Below are 25,876 nucleotides of genomic sequence, written 5' to 3' on the forward strand. Positions count from 1 at the left end.
AGTTTGCTCATTTCGCGTGGAGACGGCTCAGTTCTTGCATATATTGTTGTATATCGTATTTTCACGAACTCATACAGTTATTACAATGTCAATACCACCCCTCTGTCTGTTATAGTGCATTTCTGCACACAACAGACGCAGAGCGACGCTACAGAATCTTTACCTTTGACCTCTGTGCATCAGGAGACAGTTTAACCAATCATTTTGTTCGTTGTTGAGAGGTACTGAAGTTCCTCGTAGGCTCTTACCCTCTCGTCAACATGGTGAGTGCATCCATTCAAAAATACTTTATTTACAATAAAGTAAAAACCAAAAACTGTCAAGACTGTTTTTGTTCAACTTTATCGTTTGGTTAATAACCGTCTTTTGGCTTCTACAATGTTAAAATAACGTTAGTCGTCCTAGAATATCACAGGTTAGCATGTCGTGTTAGCGCTGAGCTAAGATAGCGGCACACACATATCGCCATGGTGCAGACTAAGTCCTGGAACTCATGGTAACTAGAAAATAAGAGTAGAAACCACTACACACAGTTAGTTTTGAATGCATAAACGTTTTGTAGATACAAATAAGGATATACATAATCTAAAACGTCAGTGTAGTAAAAGGCGTATTTAGCGAGCCGAGTAGCTAACTAGCTAAGCTCTCACGTTAGCTTTAAACCTTTATTCTCTACCAGAATTTAGACAGAGTCTTCAATCATTCAGAAAGAACAGACTTTTACACTGGAAGAGTTACCTAGCACGTTAGCATTATTCGGATGCAAAGGTAAGTCTTTTTGTAATGTCTGTGTTTGTTATCGGTAAGAGTTAACGTGGGGTACAGCGGACAAAGACAAAACCTGATGTTGGGCAGCCTGTCAAACGCAGCTAACATTAACGGTATACGTTACGTTAATGCAGAAGCTTTCTGGTAAAGTTAAAGTGTTTTCGCCGTCGTTTATATAAAATCTCATGAGCTAAAATCCCATGTAACCGAATCAGCGGTATTATCTAAAATAAATATTTCTTTAGGACTTGTTTACAAGAGAATGAGCTGGGGTAGCCAGACTCGCGCGTATATCGTTTGGTGATAGTATAGTTTTTTTTAAACGAATGTACTTTTATATACGGTCATGTTTAATGAAATGTGGAGGATGCCATTAAGTTTAATTCCATCGGCGTTAAACATAGTAAGAGTTAAGCTTGAGCATGACGGGATAAAACGTATTTCATTTAAAGCCTCAACTGTTAATGAGGTGCAGACAGTAACGCATGTTAATAGCACCCCTGCAATAAATCCTTGTGAAGGTTATAATGTTGAAATGTTTTGATTCAAGATTATGGTGATTTTGGAGGCTGCAGTTTGTGGTGCTGCTGAATCGTATTACATTATACCGAGAGACTTCACGTACTCCATTCATTGTATTTCACTGTAAACAAAAACTGCACCATTCGGTTTATTGCCCTCGTCGTTAGACATAACAGCAGTGAGATTTACATTGTACATGTAATGATGTAATAATAAAACTTTATTTTATCTCATCAACAGTGCTGAAAGTACAGTAATATAGTGAGAAAACAAATTTAACAGTAATTTATAAACTTAGGGACACATTAGGTGAAACCACGTTATTACACCACAAGCTGTTGTGAGTTCACTAACTGTGTGGTGCTTCTTATTCATGACAGTCTTCATCGGAGGCCAATAATGGCCCGAGCCAAGCGCCACCTTATCCAGGTGTACCGCCCTCAGGGATACCTCCCCCATTTGTAAGTCAGTGACAGAGATGTTTATGACAATTAGCTCTCCTCCTCTTTTTTCGAGTTGTCATACAGGGCTGAACTGAAAGTGGTAAATGTTAAAGGTTGTCATTAATGTTTAATTTAATCTAATGTATCTTCCCCCCCTCTCTTTTTCTACTCTTTAGATGGGACCACCAGGAATACCACCTCATTTCCCTCCCATTGGAATGCCTCCTATGGGACAGCGACCCCCCAGCATGACTCCGATGCCTCCTGGTATTATTCCCCCTGGTATAATGCCACCGATGGGGGCACCTCCAATGGGACAGGTGAGTCTTGTTGGAAGCACATAGGTTTTTCTATATGTTTTTTGGACTTGTTAGGTCTGGGGGCTTAGTGGCCAGTGTTTCCGCTTCTTCTTTCATGCCATTTCATCCTGCTCTCAATCTGAACCAACAAAGACTTAATATTTTAGATGAAGAAACTAGATGGCATTACTTTACCAAAGAAAAAGTCTTGGATCTGCTCTGTAGTTTTTCATAGTATACTGGGTTAATGATTTATAAACTACTGTACTGAAAGAAGAAATAAGTTTTCATGTGTGGCCTTACAGAAACAAAAACTGCAAAGTCTCATTCGGGAAAGATATGAAAGTTAAAAAAAAAAGTTTCATCACAACTTGAGCTTTATTTGAGGTACTCCAATCATTGATTTTATCTGCAATGATATATTACTCACCAAAGTAATGGCTGAGATATCTTAAGTTGAAACATCCCTAAAAAAATGGTTAGGTGGGGTATGGCACATGAATGTTTAAATTAATAAACCTCAGTGTTAGTCCCAATTATTTGAAAGAGAACCAGAGGCAAATGCCAAGTCCATCCAGACCAACTTCCTGGTTTAAGTTTGACCTACTATGCTTGTTTGCTGTTGCTTCACATAGATCTAGTAGAGATTTTCACAGGTTCACTTGGTTCTAAGGAACTCAGTCTCAGCCCAGGACCCGAGTCAGACAGTGTCAGATAAGAATGCAATGCATAACAACTTTGTTCTGACAAAGGAACTAAAGCTAAGCTTATTAAAGGAAAATCACTGGCCCACAAGATTTACGCTATGAAATGACAATTAATAACATAATTAAATCAAACAATTTAATTTGGAATTTGATTCACAGACATTAAATAGGGCAAGTAGATTTTCTTTTGTCTATTGATCACCCAGTTGGTCACAGAATGTTTTATTCTTGGTTCAGAAGATGGAAATAATATTTTGAATTGTTTATATAATTTTGTCATTCAAGCATTTAGATGAATTATTTTAGTTCCTTTGACTTAACATTTGTCATTAAAAATGAATTATTATTACATTACTGCTCTCTTCCATCACAGCTGCTCGGTAATTGATCAAATGAATCGATATTGCAACATGCAGCCACTGGTGTGTGTGTTAGGGTCTGTTCGGATCGACCATATTTTGGATCTGGTCTGTTTTGGGTTGGGTTTGGCTGTGCTTAGGTTACCCTTGGGTCAGGTCTCTCTTTTTTGAAAACAATTTTATGTGTGACCTCTTGTTCTTAGTGCTTTAAAGAGATGCCACTTTTTTATATTTATTTATTTAAAGCAAAAAAAAATTGGTCACATTTAGCAAGAATATGTGATTCTGTCACAGGGTAGTGTTTGATCCATAGACTGTATAAAATATGGACGTAGTACCCGTGACGTCACCCATTGATTTCGGGGAGTCGGTTTTGTGACCAAACCATGGGCATTTGAGCTGCACCATCTTGGATTTTAGTGTGAGTGTGCTTTCCATATTTGGCGAAGAGGCGGTTACTCTACGGGTCAGCCAGCCGAGAACCCGGCCACTTAGCTCGGAGCAACCGAGCTAGCCTAAGGCTGATCAGCTAACCAGCTAGGCTAACAAGCTAAGCGGCAGCTACACGCAGCTACATCCACCACACCGCTCCGAGTCCGACCCGATTAGCTCGACCCCGTACGACCGCGACACACAGCATACAACAGAGATCATAATGTTGCTGCTGTGTTTTAAACATGACTGTTTCAGATAGAGTGGTTTTAGGAGGAACTGCAGGGTTTGGTGGATGTAGGTTGGTTGTGGGGGGAAATTTATTTCTAGCCTATTATTTAACTGTGAAACAATCATTATTATTTCATATTAATAAAATATATAAAAACGTTAAAAACATTATTGTTATTATTGTTGTTGTCATTATTAGTAATGATAACAATAAAAAAATAATGTTAGCTGCTCTGTCCATGCAATGTCGGACTTTTTAAACAGAGCACGGAACACACCGCAGCAGCGTTCCTAACATTAGCTGCTCCGGTCCTCTATCTGTATCAGCAGCGACCATAAATCGGCAATTAAGTCAGAAGCCAGCGGCAAAATATGCTAATACACGCTAATTAGTGCAAACATCCAAGTAAAATAGTGAGAAATTTACTTACCGAAAAAACTGCAACACAGACTCCTTCGACGGTCGGTTAGTGCAGTCTACACTACAACAAGCCATATTGTCACAAAAACCTATCCGAACATTGGCAAACAAACACGGACACAGCAGCCCCTGTCAACTGCTGGAGCTAGCCACCTAACCCAGCTGATGCTTTAGCAAAGAGCTAACTGCCAGTGCCTGTCTATGGGGCTGTCACTCAACGTAACCACGCCGTAATTTATGTAAGAATTTTAAGCCTAAATAACAATAAAACGGTTGTGGTTTTAGTTGTGTTCATGGAGGTGGAAACTATCAATACAGACCAAAGCAAAAAATGTACCAGGCTGTAAATATTTTTTTTAGGCTGTAAAGTTGGCTATTTTAACATGAAGGTCAGTGGAGAATTGCTCACTTCTGGAGCCAGCCCCCAGCGGCAGCCGAGGAACTGCAGCTTTTTGAACGCAGAAGTGATCCTCACTGCTGAAACCTACAACTCCCCCCTTGGTTTGATCCAAGTGCCAGCAGCACAAGCCTGGAGAGGTGGTGTGGGGATAAAGTGGTGTGGTGTGTTGCTGCTTCACAGATCACAAGTTGTGGCATCACACCATAAATAAGCATAGCAGACTCAGTTTCAGTCTCACCTTCTCTTCCCAGTTGCAAGCAGCCTTCCACATAGACACCAACACCTTGTTTCACACTGTGTCTTGATACTTGTGGCTGCACTAGGTGGTATGGAAATGCCAGATGAATATTTCATGATGCTTCTTTTATTAGATGCCAGGCATGATGCCACCTATGATGCCAGGGATGATGATGCCCCCTCGCATGCCAGCTGCGGCTGTCCAACCAACGGGACCGGTAACTCTCCTCACTACTTTTTCATCAGTGCTCTGCTTCACACTTCTTAAAAATACACTGCAATCTGTGAAATGCTAAATGAAGCATTTGCACATCCAAGTAACACTTCTGTTAGATACAATTTGATGTCACCATATTTAAAAAAACTGTATATTCTTAACCACATATTAAACGAAACAGATGAAAAATGTAATTACTGTGCCTTATTAAAATGAAAATGAACACCTGCGTGCAATATGTCCCATATTGTCGCTTTTTTGTTTTGGCTTTGGTTCAGCTTTGAATAACTATCAGTGTAATGAAACACGAGTCCGTCACTGTTGATGTTCTGTTAATTTTTCTTTTCACTGAGTAGCAAACAAGTTATGCAAATGAACAGACTGATATATTTGTTGTAAGAACACCATGGCAGCTTAAGAGCTCATAAGACATCCACTTAATCAACACAAGTATATTTTTGCATCTTTACGATGTGGAGTTTTGTACTAATTAGGAAAACTTTGTCAGTTGCTGTGTATTGTGAATGATGAGTCTGTATTCCCAGCTGAATTCATCACTCAGCAGTAGAGATGGGATGCTGTAAACCTCCAGATTTGTTTCTTGGGAAAACAGTCTTCTAATATATTTGTCTTTTCCACAGCCCGGTGTTGATCCCACAGGTAAGCTCTTTATTTGATATGAGTTATGAACAGTATTCTTCTGTATTTTGTGTTCCTTCTAAGCACAGGTTCTGACTGATTTCTGTTTTTATCCTCACAGCTGCTGCACCCGGAACAGCTGTAAGTGTAATATAATTATTCTTTACATGCAGAAATTGCAGTTTTGAGTTCTCATCATTTGCACCAGTGTTTTGCCCTCTGTCTTCTCAATAACAGCAGTCTATCAACCTTTCATTTGTTTCTTTGTCTCTGCAGAGTACAACAAATGGATCTCCACAGGAAGAACAGCCAAAGAAGGTTTGTGCACATTGAAAATAGAAAGATTGATGTAAAAGAGTTGACTCTATCAACTGGGAACTGTAAAAGCATTTAAAATCAAATCAAACTGAAATGGTTTCTTGCTTTGTTTTTTAATACTGAACCAGCTGATTCTCTTGTTAATGTCCTCCTCAGAAGTCCCTGTGGACGGAACACAAATCACTGGATGGGAAGACCTATTATTACAATACTGAGACCAAGCAATCCACATGGGAGAAACCGGATGAACTCAAATCTCCTGCAGAAGTACAAACCTTTATCAGTTATATAACTTGTTTTGTAGTTTGTCTTCATCATATGTTTTGCCATGTCTTACTCTCTTGTATTGATCAGGGACAGTGCACATTGATCAAAATTAATTAAATTGTAAATGTACCAGATTCAGACAGGGTTGACTATGTCTCATCTACAGTTCAGTTTTCAGAACACTGAAAGGCACCGCCTGCATATATTAGAATGTCTCTCATACCAAATACAATTAGATTAATTGCATATACTTAATAAAATAGATTAGTCACTTTAATATGGATCCTAACATCACACTAGTTACCCTTATTACTGTGTGTCCCAACTGACATACCTTCCCCTCTGTTTTTTTGCCTTTAGCAAATGCTGTCTAAATGTCCTTGGAAGGAGTACAAGTCAGACACAGGGAAGCCTTATTATTACAATTCTCAGACGAAGGAGTCCAGATGGACCAAACCCAAAGAGCTGGAGGATCTGGAAGGTAAAGAGTTGCTTTCTGATGATGTGGAGCCTATTGTGAAAAAGGCAGTGATGTTCCATACTGGTGAGCCTTTAACAGCATGGTGAATGGCAGACCGCTGGCTTGTTCAACAAATGACGCCATGCATTAGGGGGTTTGAGCGTCATTGATGTACAAGCACTGGAAGTACAAATACAGGAACACATGGTGGCTCCTTCAGTACAATTATCTCTGTGCTGGTCTCTTATGTGTAGTAAGCTTTGAAATGAAAACAAGTAGCCTAACAGCTATCTCCTTTTGTCTATTCCAGCTATGATCAAAGCAGAGGAGAATGGGTAAGAGCTTCTTGTTTATGTTTGGTTACCCTTTGCTGATACACCATGTTTTATGAACAAAAACAGTAGTTATTAAAAGTTATCAAAACTCTGTGTATTATTAATAAATCTATGTATTTCATTTTCATTTGAAAGCCCTCCATATCCCAGTCAGTACATTTTGCTCATGTTCCACCATCATGGTGTGATTTCAGAACGGCAGAGGCAACGGCCCCGGGCACCACCACAGCTCCTGCAGTGCAAGCAGATAACACAGCCACTATGGCGACCGTAGTGGAGGCGGAAACTGCAACAGCAGTCTCAGAGGAACACCTGTCCCAGGCGGCTGCGCATCACACAGCTGAGGTCAAGACTGCAGATGCACCTGTGGCTTCCTCAGAGAGCTCAGCTGCCACAGAAGCCACAGCCAGGTAAACAATTATGTCTGACACAGAGACAGGTACTGTCTCCAGTCCCACACACCTCGGACAAGCCAGAACCACACGGTCGCAGTGACAGATCTTCCCATGACCCTTTCAGCTTAGGAGGTCTTGTTTTGTGTTTCATTTATCTAATTTAGATCACTGGATGTGACAAACACTCAGTGTCTTAAATGCAGGGCTAAGTTAATCAATTGTCATCTTCCTTTACCCTCAGCGTTGAAGTCACAAAGGAAGAACGGCCAGAACTTCAGAAGAAAACTTACAAATGGAACACGAAAGAAGAGGCCAAGCAGGCCTTCAAAGAGCTGCTGAAGGAGAAGGTGAGACAGATTGTCAAGTGGGGTTAACCTGGAGATGAGCTAGAGGCCACACAGTGTAGGAAAGTGCGGGGGCTGTGCTGTCCCTGTGGGGAAGTAGTGAATGTTCACGTTAGTTGACATTTAACCAGTCAGCGACAAAAACTTCCATCTGCTTGTTTCAGTGTGCTGGCCTGGACATTTGATTAGCAATGCGGTCTTCTAAGAAGCGTTCTAATGATTGAGTTTTACACCACTATATATAGATCTGTTTTTAAGATTCATTTCTCCACCTCTCTCCTAATGCCTTACCAGCACACACTTTGCATTTTGATCAAGATCTAATCCCTGTCCTTCCCCAGGAGCCCCTGGGAGGTCTTAGCACGATTGTTAAGGTTCACCTCCTGTTGCGTCGGGTGTGTTGTGTGTTCAGTTGCAAGGTGGCCTAGCACCACCCACCTTGAACACTGCTATATTTAGGCTCTATTTAATTTTGTGCACAAAGCTCTCCTCTGAGATTACTTGCCATTTCCTGTGAGATCTTAATGGCTCTGTCTTTATGATTAGCTTTATTGGATCATAGGCACGGGGCTCGCTGGAATTAAGACAGTGAGAGAAAGTGGCATGCCTCAGTGAGTTAGAATAACTGTGACAGCTGACAAGGCAGAGGCACGTGGTGGAATTGGTTTATAATGGATGAAGGAGTCTCTCTCTCTGGGAGAGGCAAATGGCAGAAGGCGCACTTCTTTGAATTATTGCCACTTCAGACCTCTAAACCCAGCATCTATTAGTAATAAAGAAAATGAGTGCGAGGAGCCAAAGTAGCAAAGCTCGTTGCTCCTCCGCTTGTCTCGTGTCTTTTCTAACAAAGGGTAACAAGACAATCCACTTCCTTTGATGTATTTGTATATGTTTGAAATAATCACATGTAAATTTAACAATTTAGTTTGAGCTTAAAGGCCATCACAACCATATCTTATTCTCTGTATTTCAGGGTGTGTCCTCAAACTCCTCATGGGAACAGGCTATGAAAATGATTATCAATGATCCTCGCTACAGGTACACTGTTCTCCCATGATCAGTTTATTCTGTTTAATGTACAATAGGAGGTGGGAATAATGTCCATCTCTGACCACAAATTTCTCACTTATCAACACAGCGCGCTTCCCAAACTGAGTGAGAAGAAGCAGGCGTTTAATGCCTACAAGGTCCAGACAGAGAAAGAAGAAAAGGAGGAGGCCAGAATTAAATACAAGGAGTCCAAAGAAACCTTTCAGAGGTTCTTGGAGAACCATGAGAAAATGACGTCCACCACCAGATACAAGTAAGTACTGCAGTGATCCTGTGATGAATGTGTGTCTCCCCCCCCCCCCCTCCATATTGATTTGTGGTTCCCTAAACTGTCAATATGATTATGCAGATGAGATGACTGAAAGGTCATCTATGGCTTATGCACGACATCATGTAGTTACAGCATTGTCAGCTTCCACTTAAACTGATGTGACCTGTTAGAGCTCATCACACTTTTGCTGAATTGTGTTCACCATAACACAGTGCTGCCAGGTCTCAATTTAGTGAGTGAACAGAGTTAAGCAATATGGAGCGACATTTACTCGTTCTAACAATGAATCTGCACAACATCTTTGCCTTCTATTTTATCCAGCTTCTTGCGGTTTTCACACGTATAAAATGCAACAGATTCCACAAACGAAAAGAACAGTTCCTTTTTCTGTTGGATCAAGATTTTTTTTTTTCACCGTTAAACATGTAGCAAGGAGATATGCTCTGAAACATTTGGTCCATAACCTATAGAATGTTGCAGTTTTGATCATTGGTCTTGCAAGTGACATCCAGTTCACCGGCACTTTTTTTGGTTTGGCGTTTGTGTGAAAGTCATTGTGACGGACAGAGGGGACGGACGGATTGACCGGTGACCTTGACAACGAGCCAGTTTCAGAGTTTCAGACTGGGGCTGCAATCTGGGATGGCACACAACAAGCAGTTGGAGAGCGATAGCCAGGCTGTCTGATGGTGTGTGTGTGTGTGGTTGGTTGTCCTTCTATCTTTGTGAAGACCAATATGAGTTGTAGACCTCATGAAGTGTGAACATTTTGAGGAAGATGAGGACATTTTGGCTAGTCCTCACAGTCTGACACACCTTCAAAGGGATGTTTGAGGGTTAAGATTTGGTTTTTGGTTTCAGGTCAGAATTAGGTTTAGGTTGGGGTAAGGATTTTGGTGAGGCATTTAGTTGTGATGGTTAAGGTAAGAATGCATGTCAATGACAGGTCCTCTCAAAGATGGAAATGCAAGTGTGTGTGTGTGAGAGAGAGAGACACACACACACAGAGCATGAGTATGTCTCTCTCTGTTTACATTTAAAAGCTTATTTCATTGTAGTCAACCACAGCCTCTGATTTTTCTGCGCATCCTGTTTGTAACAGCGGTCAGGAAATGAAATGTTCAGTGCACATCCTGATGAGCGATGAGTTTCCCAAAAGAAGTGCAACTGTACTTATTAAGTTTTTAATAAGATTTCATGAGTTTTGTTACAACTCTTCACCACTTTGCATGTGATGGCTTGGTCTGAGCATTAATGACCAACGTGTTAAAGGAAAATTTGGCCTGTGAAATGCTGCCATCGTGTGGGTTATTGTGTGAAAATATCCGAAATGTGTGTCTCTGTGTTTGTGTACTTCCAATCCAGGAAAGCAGAACAAATGTTTGCAGAGCTCGAGGTGTGGAGCTGCGTTCCAGAGAGAGACAGGCTGGAGATCTATGAAGATGTGCTGTTCTACCTCGCTAAGAAAGAGAAGGTAAGGCTTTGTTTTCCAGTTCAGCCAAAACTCCTTCCAAGTTTTAGTCTTTGAGGAGATTTTTAGTCCGATGTCAGCTAAAGATAAGAGTTTGGCTAATACTGACACTGTTAACATCCTGGTTTCATCTTCTGTTCCAATTCGGTTTCCAGGAGCAAGCCAAGCAGCTAAGGAAGAGGAACTGGGAAGCTCTGAAGAACATTCTGGACAACATGGCCAACGTCACCTACCGCACCACCTGGTCTGAGGCCCAGCAGTACCTGCTAGACAACCCCACCTTTGCAGAAGATGAGGAACTGCAGAGTATGAGCACATAATTTCATGTCTCGTGTAAAGTTTATCTACTTTACACGCTACTCATAGGACAGATTTACCTCACTACATCTAAGATAGTCACAGGTTTCCTTGGTTCAAACCCTGTTGATATTGTTATTATGCACTGACAGATATGGACAAGGAGGATGCCCTGATTTGTTTTGAGGAGCACATCAGGGCACTGGAGAAGGAGGAGGAGGAAGAGAAACAGAAGACTCTTCTGAGGGAGAGGAGACGACAACGCAAGAACAGAGAAGCCTTCCAGGTGAGAGGGATACTTGCAAACATACTGGAAGTTTCTGTGTTGGGGAAAAGTAAAGCTGATTTCTCGCATTGCTAAAAATGCTGCAGTGGGTCCAATCTATTTATAATGTAAACTGTTGTGTTTTTTATATTTATGTTGAACCTTTTTCAACAGAAATATAAAAAAAAAAAAAAAAAAAAAACAAGTAAAAGGATAAATTCTATTAATTTGGGATATCATTTGCTGTCCTGAGTCATATTTTGCTGTTTTCTCTCTCAGAAATTTCTGGATGAGCTCCACGACCACGGCCAGCTTCACTCCATGTCTGCCTGGATGGAGATGTACCCAACCCTCAGCTCAGACATCCGCTTTGCCAACATGCTGGGCCAGCCGGGTAGGACAGCAGGCCACAGCACACGTGGCTTCACACGTCCGCATGTGCTGAACGCTCTGAAGCATGTGAATGTGACATGCAGACAACAGCACACGACATGAACACAGAAATAAGGCATACACAGCTCAGGATGTAAATACTGTATGAAACACAGCAGTGCACTGTTGATCAAGTTTGAATTTTTATGCCTGTCCCATTCACTCTTTTTTTTTTTTAATTGTAAAATATTTTTTTGTAAATTTTTTTTTTTTTTTTTTTTTTTTTTTACTTTTTCCCCAAAATAATTTTTTACATTATGGTATCTACTGTGCAGGTTCCACTCCCTTGGATCTGTTTAAATTCTACGTGGAAGATTTGAAGGCTCGCTACCATGATGAAAAAAGGATCATCAAAGATATTCTTAAGGTGAGATTATCATACCTCTGTCGCAAAATGCATATTGTCATAGGAGCAAAGCGTACACGTTACATCCGTACATATCAGTGGCTCCTCTGAGAGCTTTGTTTTGGTTTAAGTATATTTTGCACAAGTTATTTAATTTAATTTTATTCCTTTCTGTCCCTGCCCAGGACAAAGGTTTCCTGGTTGAAGTCAACACCAGCTTTGATGACTTTGGATCCGTCATCAGCTCAGACAAGAGAGCCACTACACTGGATGCAGGAAACATTAAGCTAGCCTTCAACAGTGTAAGACTCCTACAAATATTTTTCCTCCTTAGCTTTTCACATTAATCCTTCATATACTCAGTGGCCACTTAAAGGTACACCTGTTCAATCTGTAGCAGTTCAAAGCATCAGCTCTGCCAGAAACTTTTCATTTTCAAAATGTTTGATGTTCAGTTTTTGTTGACAGTGTCAGATATGTGTAAATTCAGTTACAAGTTTATTACTGAGGTCAGAGTTAAAGGAGGTGTTGTACAGGACTACTTTTATATCACGAGGTGTTTTCAAATTTTTTGTCCTCCCCTTTTAAATACACAAATGACAATGTCAAAAAAAAAAAAAAACCCACTTTACAACCTCTTTCTGTGTAGTTGCTGGAGAAGGCTGAAGCCAGAGAGAGGGAGCGAGAGAAGGAGGAGGCCAGGAAGATGAAAAGGAAAGAAGCAGCCTTCAAGAACATGCTGAAACAGGCCACACCACCACTGGAGCCGGAGGCTACATGGGAGGGAGTATGTCCTTTATGTGAATAATATTGTTTTAGTTTCACAGCCTCCATTTATACCCGTCTCTCCACTATTTAGCTCTAATCATTTCTCAATAATTCATAAAAGTAATAAAGAGCAGGTTGTCTTTTCAGTTTTTATTCTACTCAGTGTCGTATCTGTGCACTTTGTGGTTTGTGATGATTCATAATTTAATAATAATGATTTTCAGGTAAGAGAGAGATTCTTAAAAGAATCTGCCTTTGAAGACGTGACTCTGGAGTCAGAGAGGAAAAGGATATTCAAAGACTTCATGCATGTCTTAGAGGTAAGGCTGTCACGACAGTGGGAATGGGCTGAATTTATCATTTATGATGATGGTGTTAAACATAATGTTTATTATTTGAACAGCACGAGTGCCAACATCACCACTCTAAGACAAAGAAGCACTCCAAAAAGTCCAAGAAGCACCACAGGAAGCGTTCCCGCTCTCGATCGGTCAGTAGTTCCCACCACCGTGTAGCTTGAATCAATAATCCGCACCCCATATTGTGAATTGTTGAATTCTAACTTACTTGACTTTAATGTTTTCACAGGGATCAGAGTCTGAGGATGAGGAATACCACAAGAAGAAGAAGAGGTCGCAGTCCAAATCCCCCTCTGAACGCTCCTCGAGTGGAGAATCTGGTGAGTGGTTTTCACAGCTTAGTCAATCTATTTATCATCATATACATTAGGTGCAGAGCATTTGGCATTTACTGACACTTTCTGCCTGAAACCAGAGAGAAGCTATAAGAAATCCAAGAAGCACAAGAAGAAGGGCAAGAAGAGACGCCACAAGTCTGTAAGTACACAGGAAGACCCCAAGATCTGTGTATTGTGTGTATATATATATAATCTGAATGTGTGTTGTATTTGTATTTAATTGTGATTGTGACAAACAGGCATCACCAGATTCTGACAATGAGAAGAAAGGAAGAGAGCGTGATGGAAAGCGAGAAAAAGACCTAGAGAAAGATAGAGATAACGACAAGTCTCGGGGGAAATCTCGCTCCGACTCTAAACAGAAGTCTCCTAAAAGGAAAGCTGCCAAAGAGGAGGTGAATTTTTTTTTATTTATTTATAAATAAATAGTTTTAATTCCATCAAACCAGTGTTTTAATGGCTGCTAATATAGATTTGAACAGTGAAAGTTTTCAAAAAAAAATTTCAAAAAAAGTGTTTTAGATTTATCCCAGTTAATTTTCATTTCTCATAGTTTATTACTTTACCAAGTCTTGTTTTCCTGTGTCGTAATCAGGGTGGCTGGGATACATCAGGCAGCGAGCTGAGTGAAGGAGAGCTGGAGAAAAGGAGAAGAACTTTACTGGAACAGCTGGATGCACCTTGATGATCACACCTCTGCTGCCCTTCTGTTGTACTGGTACACCTCTACAAACATGCATTCCCCTTCAGGCTCATCTGACTGCATGGGTCATACCATTCTGGACAGACTGTGAGATAACGCCTTCACTGCTATTTTATGGGAATAGGCTACACTGAACTTGCACACTTATTTGGTAAATAATTTGATATCAGTAACAGCTGATCAGTCGTTAAATGTCAGGTTGTTCTTTTGTTGCCTTTGTTAGCTTTAAGATTTTTTTTTTTTTTTTTTTTTTAGTTGACTGTAGTTGTACGTTTTCCATCACAATCATTTTTATATTCAATTAAAAGCATATCTCAGTGTCCGACTGACTATCTTTCACCTGGAAATGTAGCAAGAAAACGGGCACATGTCCACAAATAACAGGAAATACTTCAGATTTGATCCAACTTAACTGCAGCTGTGTTCTCAAGAAATGATCCGAAAAGGTTTCAATTGCGGCATTTTGTCAAAATTGATGTATTGTAGTTAAATGTAATAAAATTGCTTCAAAGAATGACCCATGGTCTGTAACTGGATACTTGTGTTCAGTACGGCAGAAGTGACAGATTCTCTTATTTACTCCCGTAATTTCTTATATTTATGAGACAGGCATACCAACTACCAAACCCTTCAAAATGTCTGCAGTATTCCCCTAATGTGGCCAAATAATGGATCCCGTCCACCATAAGAACATTCTGTTCAAACAGATGTAAAAACTTAACCAACAGAATGTTCTCTGTCAATTCTCAGCCAGTTTCAAGTCGTGAACAAAACGAAAAAGCGATTCAAGGTAAACAATTCTATAATCAATGTAAATAGTTTATTTGATCATATTTGTTGAAAATCTCATATCACCTAATTTTAAAAAAGCTTGTTATTTTGTAATAAGCACAAACTGCCTAAAATACATTTCTGGTGAAAGTAAAAACAAAACAAAAAAAAAAAAACCATGCCAGTATTACCCAGTTAGAGAAATGACACTATTACAGACAGTGAATTTGAGAGAAAAGGAGATGTACGGCAGCACATGCTTCAGTGGAGATGATTACAGTCAAAGACAGAAAGGTGCATCACTGAGCCAAAAAACCAGCTCATCACAGGTCAGCAAACACAAATGAGATTAACAGTTACAATGAGTCCTTGTGGAGTTGAACACTTGCAAATCGGAACATGTTGCGTGTTGCTGTCTTTGACGCACCTGCGATACTCTCACAAGCAAACTTGATCCTCCTGCGTAATGTGAGACGTGATTTTAAAACAATACCGTAGATTTCTGGCTGCATTTGGCTTAATTAAATACAAAAAAAAAAAAAAAAAAAAAATGGAAACAAAAACTATAAGTTAAAATAACATTCAAGTTGTATAGCACAAGGCAATGAAAACTTTTGTTTAAACAATATGTACAATATTAACCATCTGGTAATGTGAATAAGTATAAAAAAAAAAAAAAAAAACAAACAAACATGGTTTGTAGCAAAATATCTGTACATTTTTTTTTGTTGTGTAGTTTTGTTTCGCCATGTTCTAATGACTGTGGACACACATTTGATGGAAACATGAGCTTAAAGAAATCTTTTCAGTGGTTAAATACTATACATTAAAATTACAATAAAGTGAGTAGACACAGTAGCCTAGAATATGATTAACCTGTAAGAAAAAAAAAAAAAAAAAAAAAAAAAAAAACGTTTACAGAGATAAAATGCTGTTATATCCAGTTCTGAGGGTGAGATCATCCAGTAGGGTTGAGTATCTTTCGTGCAGTTTCTGTGCTCGATAGAAAAACTATCGTGTGTTGCTTCTTAACTTGTTCCCAGAAACCAGTGCTGCTATACAAATGGACGGTAAGAGTTTTATGTAAGAGGGCAGCCTTCTTTTATGGATTAAGAGCTACAAACAAAGTCGAGCTTGATCCATTAACTGTAGTAACCAATGATGAAAGAAAAGCCAGTATGGAGAAGTCTAATATGTACAATTCACATTAGCCTGGTCTTGTTTGGAAAAGAACTACTGTTTTGATGTATTTTTCCATTCATTTTTCATCTACGTCATACTTAATTTAGTACAAATATAGATTTTTCATGATATTCTTGTTTACTTCCTTCCTGCTCGATCATCAGCCCTTGCGGTAAAAGATGAGAAGCCTCATGAAACGCATGTTTGTATGGTAAGAAGAATGGAAAAGAGCACCGAAATATTACCGAGTGTCAGACGTTTGTAACAGCTAAAGGGAACGCGTCCCATACATTCTACACTATGTTTCCGAGGAAGCATTTCTTCTCGTGGCTCTTAAAGCCACCGCGAGTCCAGTTTTACACGTCTTACAATTAAAGCCAAGTCAAATTGTATTGCTCGAAGTGGGGATATTAAAAACAGTCACCAGACAAACAGAAAACGACATTAGAGCACAAAAATAAGTTCAGGCACTTGACTTGTCTAAGGTTTCTGAACCAACCTTTCAGACACTTTTCTTTAAATTCTGTCCCACACATGTCCCAGTCCTTCATAGTGAAAAGCTGCTACGATACCACAGACATGGAATAACATGTATTCTTATGTAATATATATACATACTCATCTCTATGGCTGCTACAACACTCGTCATCTTTCTCTTATCATCCTTCGCTCTGCATCCAACCGTCTGTCTCTCCCTCTCAACATTTTACATCCTCACCACCTTTGCCTCCTCCACCTCCCAGCACATGCACCGTTCCCTCGTCACATGACCACTTCGCCGTTGTTCACCGGCCGCAGGTTCTGATCATCAAAGCGTCTCCTGACACTCCTCCGCACAGCGTCTGCTCGCCTGTAAGGCTGATTCCTCAAATCTGAGAGGGAGGATGGGGAAGAAGGGATTGTATGGGGGGGAGGGGGGGACAAAAGAACTGTCAGTCATCTTGTCAGTGACACTTGATGTGAGCCCACATCCTCATGGTGCTGGTAGCCTGTCTTTCAAAGCAGCGTGAGGTCTACACAGGGAAAAAAAGACCCTCAGGTCTGCTCTCTCTCAGTATTACAACTGAAACAAGCCACAGGGTTTTGACCTGTAAGGTCAAAGAAATTTAGAAAATCTGAATCTGTAGTTTCCCAAGAAAAAAAAGGTGAAACTACTACAAAGAGTAACTAGATTATTTTGCATTTGATATTCAAATGCACAGTTATTAAGGAGATATAACAAGGAGAAAAGAAAGGGACAGGTAGGTGATTGCTGAGTGAAACCTAAATGAGAGGACAGTAAAACAGGAAGGGAGGTAAATAAAGAGATGCTTGCCAGGTTTGGGACACATCCACCACTACAGGGGTGCTACTGGAGGAGTTCCTTACCCTCGAGTAGACATTGGGAAATTTAGTAATATTATTCTTCTTTAGGGCTAGATAAAGAGAAGACAAAATGAAGGTTAAAAATGGAGGAGGAGGAGGCTGACCAGAGCATGTCAGCCCAATATTTTCACACTGGCTTTGCACAGTGAGCGCTGCAAGAGCAAAGCAGAGTGGCAGCAGGCTGCATGGGGTGGGGGTAAGGAAACGAGAAGGGAAAGAGCTGGAGGATGTTAACTGGTTCAACTGGCAGGGAGGAGGATAGAGGGAACAGGGTAGAGGATCAAAGCTTATTTAGCTTTTTTTTTTTTTTTTTTTTTTTTTTTTCCCGGTGTTACTAAACCCAGACTGCTTTGCAGAGTGGCTACCAGCAGGAAAGAAAAAGAGCCCGTTTCAAACTTCAAGTACAGAGCAATTGTGAACTGAAACAAATAAATATGGTCCCAGGAGACAGCAGGATTATGTTCAACAGCACCTTCACCAAAAACCAAACAAAGAGCATGCATGCAGCCAGGAAGACACTGATTACCAGTGAATGCATTACTGTCAAACAGGTGTCAATACAGTGAAACAACCTGGTTGCATGTTAGTAGCACACAAGACTGCTGTAATGTAAAAGATTATTTATATGCAGGCATCATGCAGTGTGTTAGTGAGCTCGCCAGACAGCACAAAGTCATGTGGCAGAGCGGTGGCCTGTCAGCAGACAGCAGGACCAAGCACGGCGTATGGGCTAAGCGGGAGAGCAGGGGTGCGTTGTGGGAATAGCGGCAGGGATGAAGCGATCAGCATGCAAGAAGCTGTATCAACAGCAGTAATGATATATGATCATGAACACACAAACACAAGTCATTTATGATTAAAACATCGATTGAAACAAACAGAAAAAGCAAGTTATAATGCCACAGGCACTTACACATCATGACGTTAGTCATACCTGACATGTAGATGATGGCTGAAGCTTTATGTATAATAAAGTACAGTAGAGGATGGCACTTCAGCATGATGGGTGCCACTGACCAAACTGAATCATCAAATTAGAATCTATTCAGAGATGAATGCTAAATATTTCATTCATTAATTAGTATATACTTTCAGCTTACTACCACTAGATGGCAGCACCCAGCTAAACGTTTCTGCTCCTTTACATGACCAAAAACAGTACAGGTAAGACTGACCTTGGATACTGTTCTCTCTGTGACATTATGGTTTGCCATGGTTGATAAAATAATGGTGATAAATGAGGGTGTCACACTTCATGCAAGTGGGCAGAGAAAAACCGTTACTCCAACACCTTGTCATGCTCAGGGAGGGAGAAAACGCGTGAACACGTACACATACAAACCATAAAAACAAAAAAACCATTAGATTCGGGCTCAGTGCACATGCACAGGTCCGAAGGGTGAGAGTGGAGTGTGACGATTAAAAGGAGTGTGAAGAGGCATGCAAAAGGAGGGAGGAGAGGAAAGACATCAAGATGAGGACGTTTTGTTCCAGCAACCTTTGAGAAGAGAGAGAGTTCTATAAGCTTAGTAATGGTACTCCTCATTGAGGGCGGGCTCGCAGAAGAACCGAGAGCCGCGCTTGGCTGTGCGGGCGGTAAAGGGCACTGTCTTCAGCACTGCATTAAAGAACAACAGGGACAACAGCCAGGACAAGACAAGACAAACACAATATAAGAAAAGCAGATACCTACAGGGGTTTAGCACTGGTTAGCACTAAGCAAATAACCCAACAACCGCATCAAGAGGGGCCGGGTGAAAAATGTCTTCAGGAGTGTTTGAGAGTGAATTCTAGCAGCTGAATGCTTTACTGAAGGGCCCGACAGGCTGCTAGTGAACAAACACGTAAATTATTCCAGGGTTACTAGTTTTGCCATAAACATTTTCTGGCTCTATAAGAATCTTAAAAAGCTTTATTGTTACACAGTTTTGGATCAATCTGAATTTCAACTGCCAGGGGTCTTTAACAGAAGTTATTCCTGTGGCTAGTGGTGGACCAAGTATCCAAAGCTTAAGCCAAAGTATAATAAGTATTAAAGCCCTTATTATGAATAAGTAGCAAACACTGGAGATATTATAATATATAATGTACAAGTGCCTCCAAACTCTATTTAAGTACAGAACTCTAACAAATGTACTTAATCACATTCCACCACTGACCATGTCAGGTTTTCATAGGCTGTGAGTAAACTTCTCATTAATTAACATTCTAGGAGATAGTCACGGCCCGGCCCTGTCTACGTACAGACGGTGTTACAAAGCAGTGACAAAGCAGATAAGCAATGATCATCAGAAACATTTGAGCTGAATATCATTGGATTAGCTTGACTGTCAGTGCATGTTTGTACTCATCAGGTTAAACCTTTAGTTCTCAAACATCTGACAGCTGAATTTTGAAAGAGTCATCGTGTTAGTTGCTTTAGGATCCCTTTGTTAAAGACTGAATGTGCAGCATAGAAGAAGACCTTCATGCAGAGTGACCTGTATGTATGTATGTATGTATGTGTGTAGTGTGCAAGACAGCAGCCCAGGTCCAGGTCACGTTACCAGTGATGATGTCCTCAATTGCTCCATCTTTGCCTTCGTAGACGTGGCGGCTGTCTTTCACCTGTTTCCTCCTGAGCTCCTGGATCAGCTCTTGCTGCTGCCGCTTGTTCTTATGGGACGGAGACTGAGAAAGACACACACACACACACAGACACACACAAGACATCATTTAACATCTGTTAATAAGTCTTAATCTCAGTCACGACTGCAGTATGCTCTCCAAAGGATTCTCCCACTCGTAATTTTCTTTTCTTTGTCTCCACTCATCCCTTCATACTAGTGTTTGTGCATGTGTGAGTTAGTTGAACGGTTTAAGAATTATAACCACTGATCCTGAGTCGATGTGATGTGGCTCAGCAGGTGTCAGGCTGTAGAACCAGATATAGAAGGCAGTAGGTGCTCAACTAATCCTGTGATCAGAAGTCTGGAGGAAGAACGGATGAAGAGGAAGGGGAGGACGTGGAGCCGGCTTACTTTCTGGTTGTCGTGATCCACTGTAGTCTCCTGCCCTAGAAAGCGATACAGGGAGGGAGGGGGGGTTGGAGAGTTGGGAAAGAAGAGCGACTTACCTTCTGGTCTTCCTCCATCATGGCCTCTTGTTCTAGAAGTTTCTCCATCATAATCTGCTCCTGTCTCTTTTTTTGCTCGTTGTCCTCTTCTGCTTGCTGAGGAGATCACATAGTCATGTCATGCACACACAGACACAAACAGTTTAAATATAACAATGACTGTCAATGACAACACTAGGTTGTTGCCATAATAGCGGAAGCCCTTCTACAGTTTTGACTGGATTCAACACTGAATTGTAAAAACACAACAACAACAACCGAATGTTCTCTGCAAACTGGGATTATACTTGAGCATATGAGCAGTTTGGAGTAAAAGTTAAAAAAGAAAAAGGAGAGCACTGAACAGAGGTGACACACAGCTGCTGTGGAAGGACAACAGCTACAGAAAGACTTGGCTTGAATCCCAGTTCATGTTGATCAGACTGATGCAATGAGTGAAATATGTATCTATTTAACATACAATGTATTTTTTAAGTGGTACTGTAGTAGATAATTCTTAGAATTAGCTTATTTGTAAAGACTTTTTGTTTTTGTTAAGCATTTCAAAATATCTCCAAGCTGACTTTTCCCAGATACTATAATCTAAGTCTAGACATAACTGCTGGCCAGGTGTGTGTTTTTGACCGGTTTTGCGTGACTGTGTGAAAACGATTTTCCAGCTCACCCTGTAAGCCTTAACAAATCGCACAAACACAGGGAAGAAGACGGACGGCGGCGTGGTTTTGGAGTTTTCCCCGAAGAATTTCACTGCCTCGTCGAAGGCATCCTTTCAGAGACAGACAGTGGGTTTGCTTAGAAAACATTCAGAAGACTGTTGGGGACTGAAGGGGCAGTAGTATAATGACAAAGCGAGGTGTGCTCATGTTACCTGTGCAATCTTGGCGTCATCCTGCAGCTTTTTCAGCTTGTTTTCATTGTGTGCGATGAAGTCTTTGAGCATGGTGTTGTGGCCGTGCATGCTGTACTCTCGTTTGGTCAGCTCCATGCCTCTCTGCAGCTCCTTTACGTCTAGCAGGACGTTCTCCAGCGAGACTGCGAACAAAGGGAGACTTATAAGCGCACATGCGACCCCATGCCCAACTGTACCAAGTCAACTGATATCAAATGATGTCAAAATCTTGTGGACAAATTAGCAGAAACTAATTGAAATTGATTGAAACTCCAAGTAAAACAGAAACACAAGAATTTGTCTCTGTGTCATTGACGGAGACCAATGGAAAATATATGAACTAATATTCCAACTCACCTGCTGCAGCTTTCTCCACGTAGTGCAGCTCATTGTAGAAGAGAGAAACTTGTGTGTATTTCTCCTTCACCACATTGGCTATGTAGTGTAACAAAGTTATCTTACGGTCTGTCGACTTGGTATCAAGTAGCTGTGAACGAAGTAAAAGAGAGATTAAAATATGCTGAAAATGTGTCAGGGAAAAAAAGGGGACAATTTGGCAGGCAGGAGGAAGCAATCTCAACTTACCAAGTCTAAACTCTGCAGCTTGAATCCGTACACTGCTCCTCTTTTGCTGCTGTTCATGTAGTTTCCAAGTGCCAAGATAATCTGCAGAACAGCGAGGAACACGAATGTGAAAAAGGAAGCCAGACATGGATTCAACTTTACGTTCAGTCCTGACACAACTGGTTCAATTACCTCTAGAATTTTCTTTAGCTTCTGTGATGACTTGATGGACACTGATGCTGCAATGACTGCATGAAGTTGCTGTGAGGCAAAAAAAGAGGAAGACAAGATGTCAAACTTAGTGCAACATTGTTGTTGTTATAACATCAGAAACTAGTACTACTACAAATAATAATACTGTATCATATTAAAAGCATACTTATTTTGAAATTTAATGGGAAATGTTGTCCCAGAACTCACCGGTGTGAGCATCTGAATGCTCTCACAGAAGTTGCCGATGAAGGCCATGATGGTCATCTTCTGCATGAGCCGCTCGATCTTACTGAACTGCATCATGAAGCGGTCCTCATCCGTAAGGCTTTCCAGCGGTTTGCGCTCCTTTTCGAACTGCCGCAGGATTTTTATCTCGTTCTCTGTGGGCTGGAACCGCATCAGACACTCCACAAAGTCCACCGGCAGAGTCCGTAGGTCGAACCTAGGAGACGGGTCATGTTCGCATCATATATTCACTTGTAAATGCCAGGTAGCAACATTAATCCAAAATTTCATTTTTAATCATTGGTGTATTTTATTGTAACATTCATCAAATGCCAGTTTACAGGACACTTGAGGCATAATGGGAAAGCATGTAAGAGCACCAGAGGGATCAGGGGGTTTTTTGTTTTATTTTGAAGGGGCTTACAACTGAATGGCCTTGCAGATCTCCTCAGGTGTCTTGCCCACTTTCCTCAGGGTGATGGCCAGGTTCTTTGCCCTGTTGGAGTCCAGCAGAGCCACCTTGTTGGGCCCCTTTTGGATGACCTTCTGCTTGCTCATGGTGAGGTCAATTGGCGGGCCCTGGGCTTTCGTCTTAAACATCTCCTCGAACTCATCCACATTCAGGTCCTGAAAGGCGGCAACAAAGAATCAAGTTCATGTTTTCAGTTTTCATGGGAATAAGGCTGAGAATGGTCGAGGCTAAGTGACAGGAGACTCTTACCTCGAGTATCCTCTCGTCATCAATCTCATTGAAGACGGTCCCATTGATCTGGTTTGGTTTAAGGGCTACCCAGTTGAAGACGGGCATACGGAACTTCGTCTTGATGGGCTTCTTGATCTTAACAGCTGTACATAACAGACAAGTTAGCACAGTGTTTCTGCTTATCTACTATTAGAGAACACACATGCTCACTCACACACGTGCAGGTGAGAGGATGGACAGATATTTGGGATTTGTGACACACGTGGATATGACTCCCTTTGTGGCTAGATCCTAGGTCTGTCTGATCTCTAAAAACATACAATCACACTTTATTTTGATCTCTTTTTTTTTTCCCCAAGCAGAGTGAAGCCTCTTAGCCTCAGGCAGGAGAATAAGGCCAAAGGGTGTACCTGTACAGGAAAAGCTGCATATGGTGAGGATTTCCTGCCTGGCCGAGTGCCAAACTATTTATTAGAGAGATTAAAGCTATTTGTAGCCACCTGCGCTGATCCTTTGAAGCTAAACGTTACGATGCAACACATGTGTCAGCGGGGACGGAAAGAAAACGCTGTTTTGGGTAAACAGCATTCCAGCTATGCTTATCACTTTCTTTCGTCAGCACGCCACAACAGGTCATGGTGTTTCAGCATGCAACCGACACTTTGAGATGTGGACGAGATACTTCATTCATACAAACACTGAAATATACACAATCACACTAATACAGCAAGGTGTGAAGGTAAGTCATGCAAAAGTTTGATATCTGGTATTTTCATTGTTGCACTGTGAAGATCTGTTGTTCTTGTGTTTTCAATTGGGATTCAAACACTGAAAATACCATTTTCAAAACTTGTGGAAAAAGGAAGGGAATAATGGAGGGGGGGGGGGGTGATAAACATAACACCAAACATGACAGGCAGAACCTACAGAAAAGTTTGATGGGTCCCTCTGGTGTGCAGAAAAAAAAGAAGCAATTCAAAGACAAGTCATTAAGAAACTGGAAGTTAGTGAGAAAGCTTAAAACACACACAACTCAAACACACATGGCTCAGTAACGAATATGTGCTTTCAAAATAAAACTTGAAGGGGGTTTCTAAAGTTTACTAAGTTGCGTAACAAACATTACTGGGCTGGCGTCGTCGTGTTTTCTCACTCAAAGGTTTTAAGCTTCTTGGGGAGGCTGTTACTAAGTACACATACTTACATATCAAGAAATATACACCCAGACAGCAAGTTTGACTTTGTTTCAGATATCTTAACATAAAAAACATGAATACTGGCCTATGAAACTGGAAGGCTTTTACTGTGAAGCAGCTGTTTTTAAATTTCAGTCCTTTGCAGTCACTTAAAAAGAAGCTGCTATGCCCATCATAGAATACATTTTCACTAAATAGCATATTACTCGTTCACTACATATACACAAAGATACTTCTTGTGTGTGTGTATTGTTTCAATGAGTCTGTGTGTGACTTTACCTGCTAACCCAGAGTTCATGATGACAGTAGGTGTCCCACAGCCGGGCAGCGGGGGGGCCATAGGAGGAGGTGGAGGAGGCAGAGGGGCTGAAATTCCTGAGGCTGGTCCTGGGGGTGGAGGGGGAGGCGGAGGGGGAGGCGGTGGGGGAGGTGGTGGAGCTGCTACCGCTGCCGGAATGGCCGATGACGGTCCATTTGGCACTGGGACAGGGGAGAGAGGAGAGAGACGGTACAGTAAATAAAAAACGGAGGATATGGCAAACCCTGCATCTTCTCTCTTCTTTCTGCATTAATGATCATTTACTTATCAACTGGACTAATATTAAACCTACATGTGCCGTTCACCGGCAGCGGAGGGGGCGGAGGTGGTGGTGGAGGTGGAGCAGGTGTGCCTGCTACAACTCCTACATGGTTTACACCGACAGCTCCTCCAATCACAGCACCTGGCACACCCTCAACGCCGGTGGGTGGCGAGGGCAGGATGGAGATGTCACCATCGCCCTTCTTGTGGATCTTAATGGTTCCCTGCTTCTCCAGCTCGTGGATCTTCTTCTCCAGGTTACTCTGTCGCTGGATGGCCTCATCCTTCTCCTTCAACATCTGCCGCAGCGAGTGCACCTGCGAGCTGGTGTCCTTGTAGACTTCCTGTGTGTGGGGAAGAGACAGAAACACAGAAGTTTGGATTGTCAAGATATTAGACAAGCTAGAACAGTCCAAATCTAAAATAAGGAATGGAGAAATTAGAAACATGTGAATGCACAGGTATTTTCTATTATTATATTACATTTTTTATTATATTTTTCTATATTTTTTCAACTGTTTATCAAATGGAGATTTGATTCTTGTATTTAGTGAGTCCTTAAAAGACAAATGAAAGGACAAATGTTATGTAAATGTCCAGAGTGCTAGTCTGACCCTGATGGATTCAAGATCCTTGTTCCTTTGCATCAGCTGCTTCTCCAGCTCCACAATCTTGGACATGGCCTCGTTCTCCATGTCCTGCAGCTTCTCTGTCATCTATAAGAACAACAGCCAGGAGAAAGAGGTCACACAGTGACGTGAACTCATGGCGATGAACATCCAACTCAATATGTCAAAGAGATCCAACGGGGCAGGAAGTAAGGCATTTAACATACATGTTTTTCTGGATTAAAACAAACTATGAGGACTTAAAGTTATGAATGTTACTATGTCTGTGCCCATATATAATGTGTCCTTTCAGTCTTGACAGGCAGCTGTCAGTTAAGTGAAAGAATTAGACCATAGTAATCCCATGCTGA

The 25,876-nt window shown here is 41.2% G+C and overlaps 2 protein-coding genes across 6 annotated transcripts in view; one reads left to right on the forward strand and one right to left on the reverse strand.

Annotated features, from left to right (window-relative positions):
* Nucleotides 1–224: 224 nt before the first annotated feature.
* On the forward strand, nt 225–15,027 carry prpf40a (PRP40 pre-mRNA processing factor 40 homolog A). 2 transcript variants are annotated; one of them, XM_041057896.1, is made up of 27 exons: nt 228–263; nt 1,671–1,751; nt 1,910–2,053; nt 4,954–5,037; nt 5,678–5,696; nt 5,797–5,816; nt 5,952–5,993; nt 6,150–6,260; nt 6,621–6,741; nt 7,031–7,055; nt 7,250–7,465; nt 7,692–7,797; nt 8,768–8,832; nt 8,933–9,097; nt 10,481–10,589; nt 10,742–10,892; nt 11,036–11,169; nt 11,428–11,542; nt 11,856–11,947; nt 12,112–12,228; nt 12,576–12,713; nt 12,919–13,014; nt 13,098–13,184; nt 13,283–13,373; nt 13,469–13,530; nt 13,631–13,786; nt 13,987–15,027. In XM_041057896.1, exons 1-27 carry the CDS (start codon nt 261–263, stop codon nt 14,074–14,076), a joined length of 2,640 nt encoding a protein of 879 aa, XP_040913830.1. In that variant the 5' UTR covers nt 228–260; the 3' UTR covers nt 14,077–15,027. The 2 variants fall into 2 exon arrangements, with proteins under 2 accessions (XP_040913831.1, XP_040913830.1); XM_041057897.1 differs by lacking the exon at nt 1,671–1,751 and having other exon boundaries at nt 225–263.
* Nucleotides 15,028–15,654: 627 nt separating this feature from the next.
* fmnl2a (formin-like 2a) overlaps nt 15,655–25,876 on the reverse strand; it is a 49,084-nt gene continuing 38,862 nt past the window's right edge. Inside the window, exons 13-27 of one of the 4 annotated variants that reach the window (XM_041057895.1) lie at nt 25,512–25,613; nt 24,929–25,241; nt 24,597–24,797; nt 23,140–23,264; nt 22,843–23,045; nt 22,401–22,635; nt 22,173–22,241; nt 22,002–22,082; nt 21,774–21,903; nt 21,396–21,559; nt 21,192–21,293; nt 20,528–20,623; nt 19,959–20,082; nt 17,416–17,462; nt 16,785–16,919 (exon numbers count right to left, since the gene is read on the reverse strand). In XM_041057895.1, the coding sequence (XP_040913829.1) occupies nt 16,914–16,919; nt 17,416–17,462; nt 19,959–20,082; nt 20,528–20,623; nt 21,192–21,293; nt 21,396–21,559; nt 21,774–21,903; nt 22,002–22,082; nt 22,173–22,241; nt 22,401–22,635; nt 22,843–23,045; nt 23,140–23,264; nt 24,597–24,797; nt 24,929–25,241; nt 25,512–25,613 (1,998 nt within the window). In that variant the 3' untranslated portion in view covers nt 16,785–16,913. Of the gene's footprint in view, nt 16,920–17,362; nt 19,031–19,958; nt 20,083–20,527; nt 20,624–21,191; nt 21,294–21,395; nt 21,560–21,773; nt 21,904–22,001; nt 22,083–22,172; nt 22,242–22,400; nt 22,636–22,842; nt 23,046–23,139; nt 23,265–24,596; nt 24,798–24,928; nt 25,242–25,511; nt 25,614–25,876 lie in introns of those variants that run through there. The other 3 variants (XM_041057892.1, XM_041057891.1, XM_041057893.1) reach the window with 3 other exon arrangements.

This window comes from Toxotes jaculatrix, chromosome 15 (assembly GCF_017976425.1).
Source record: "Toxotes jaculatrix isolate fToxJac2 chromosome 15, fToxJac2.pri, whole genome shotgun sequence".
NCBI classification, from domain to species: domain Eukaryota; kingdom Metazoa; phylum Chordata; class Actinopteri; family Toxotidae; genus Toxotes; species Toxotes jaculatrix.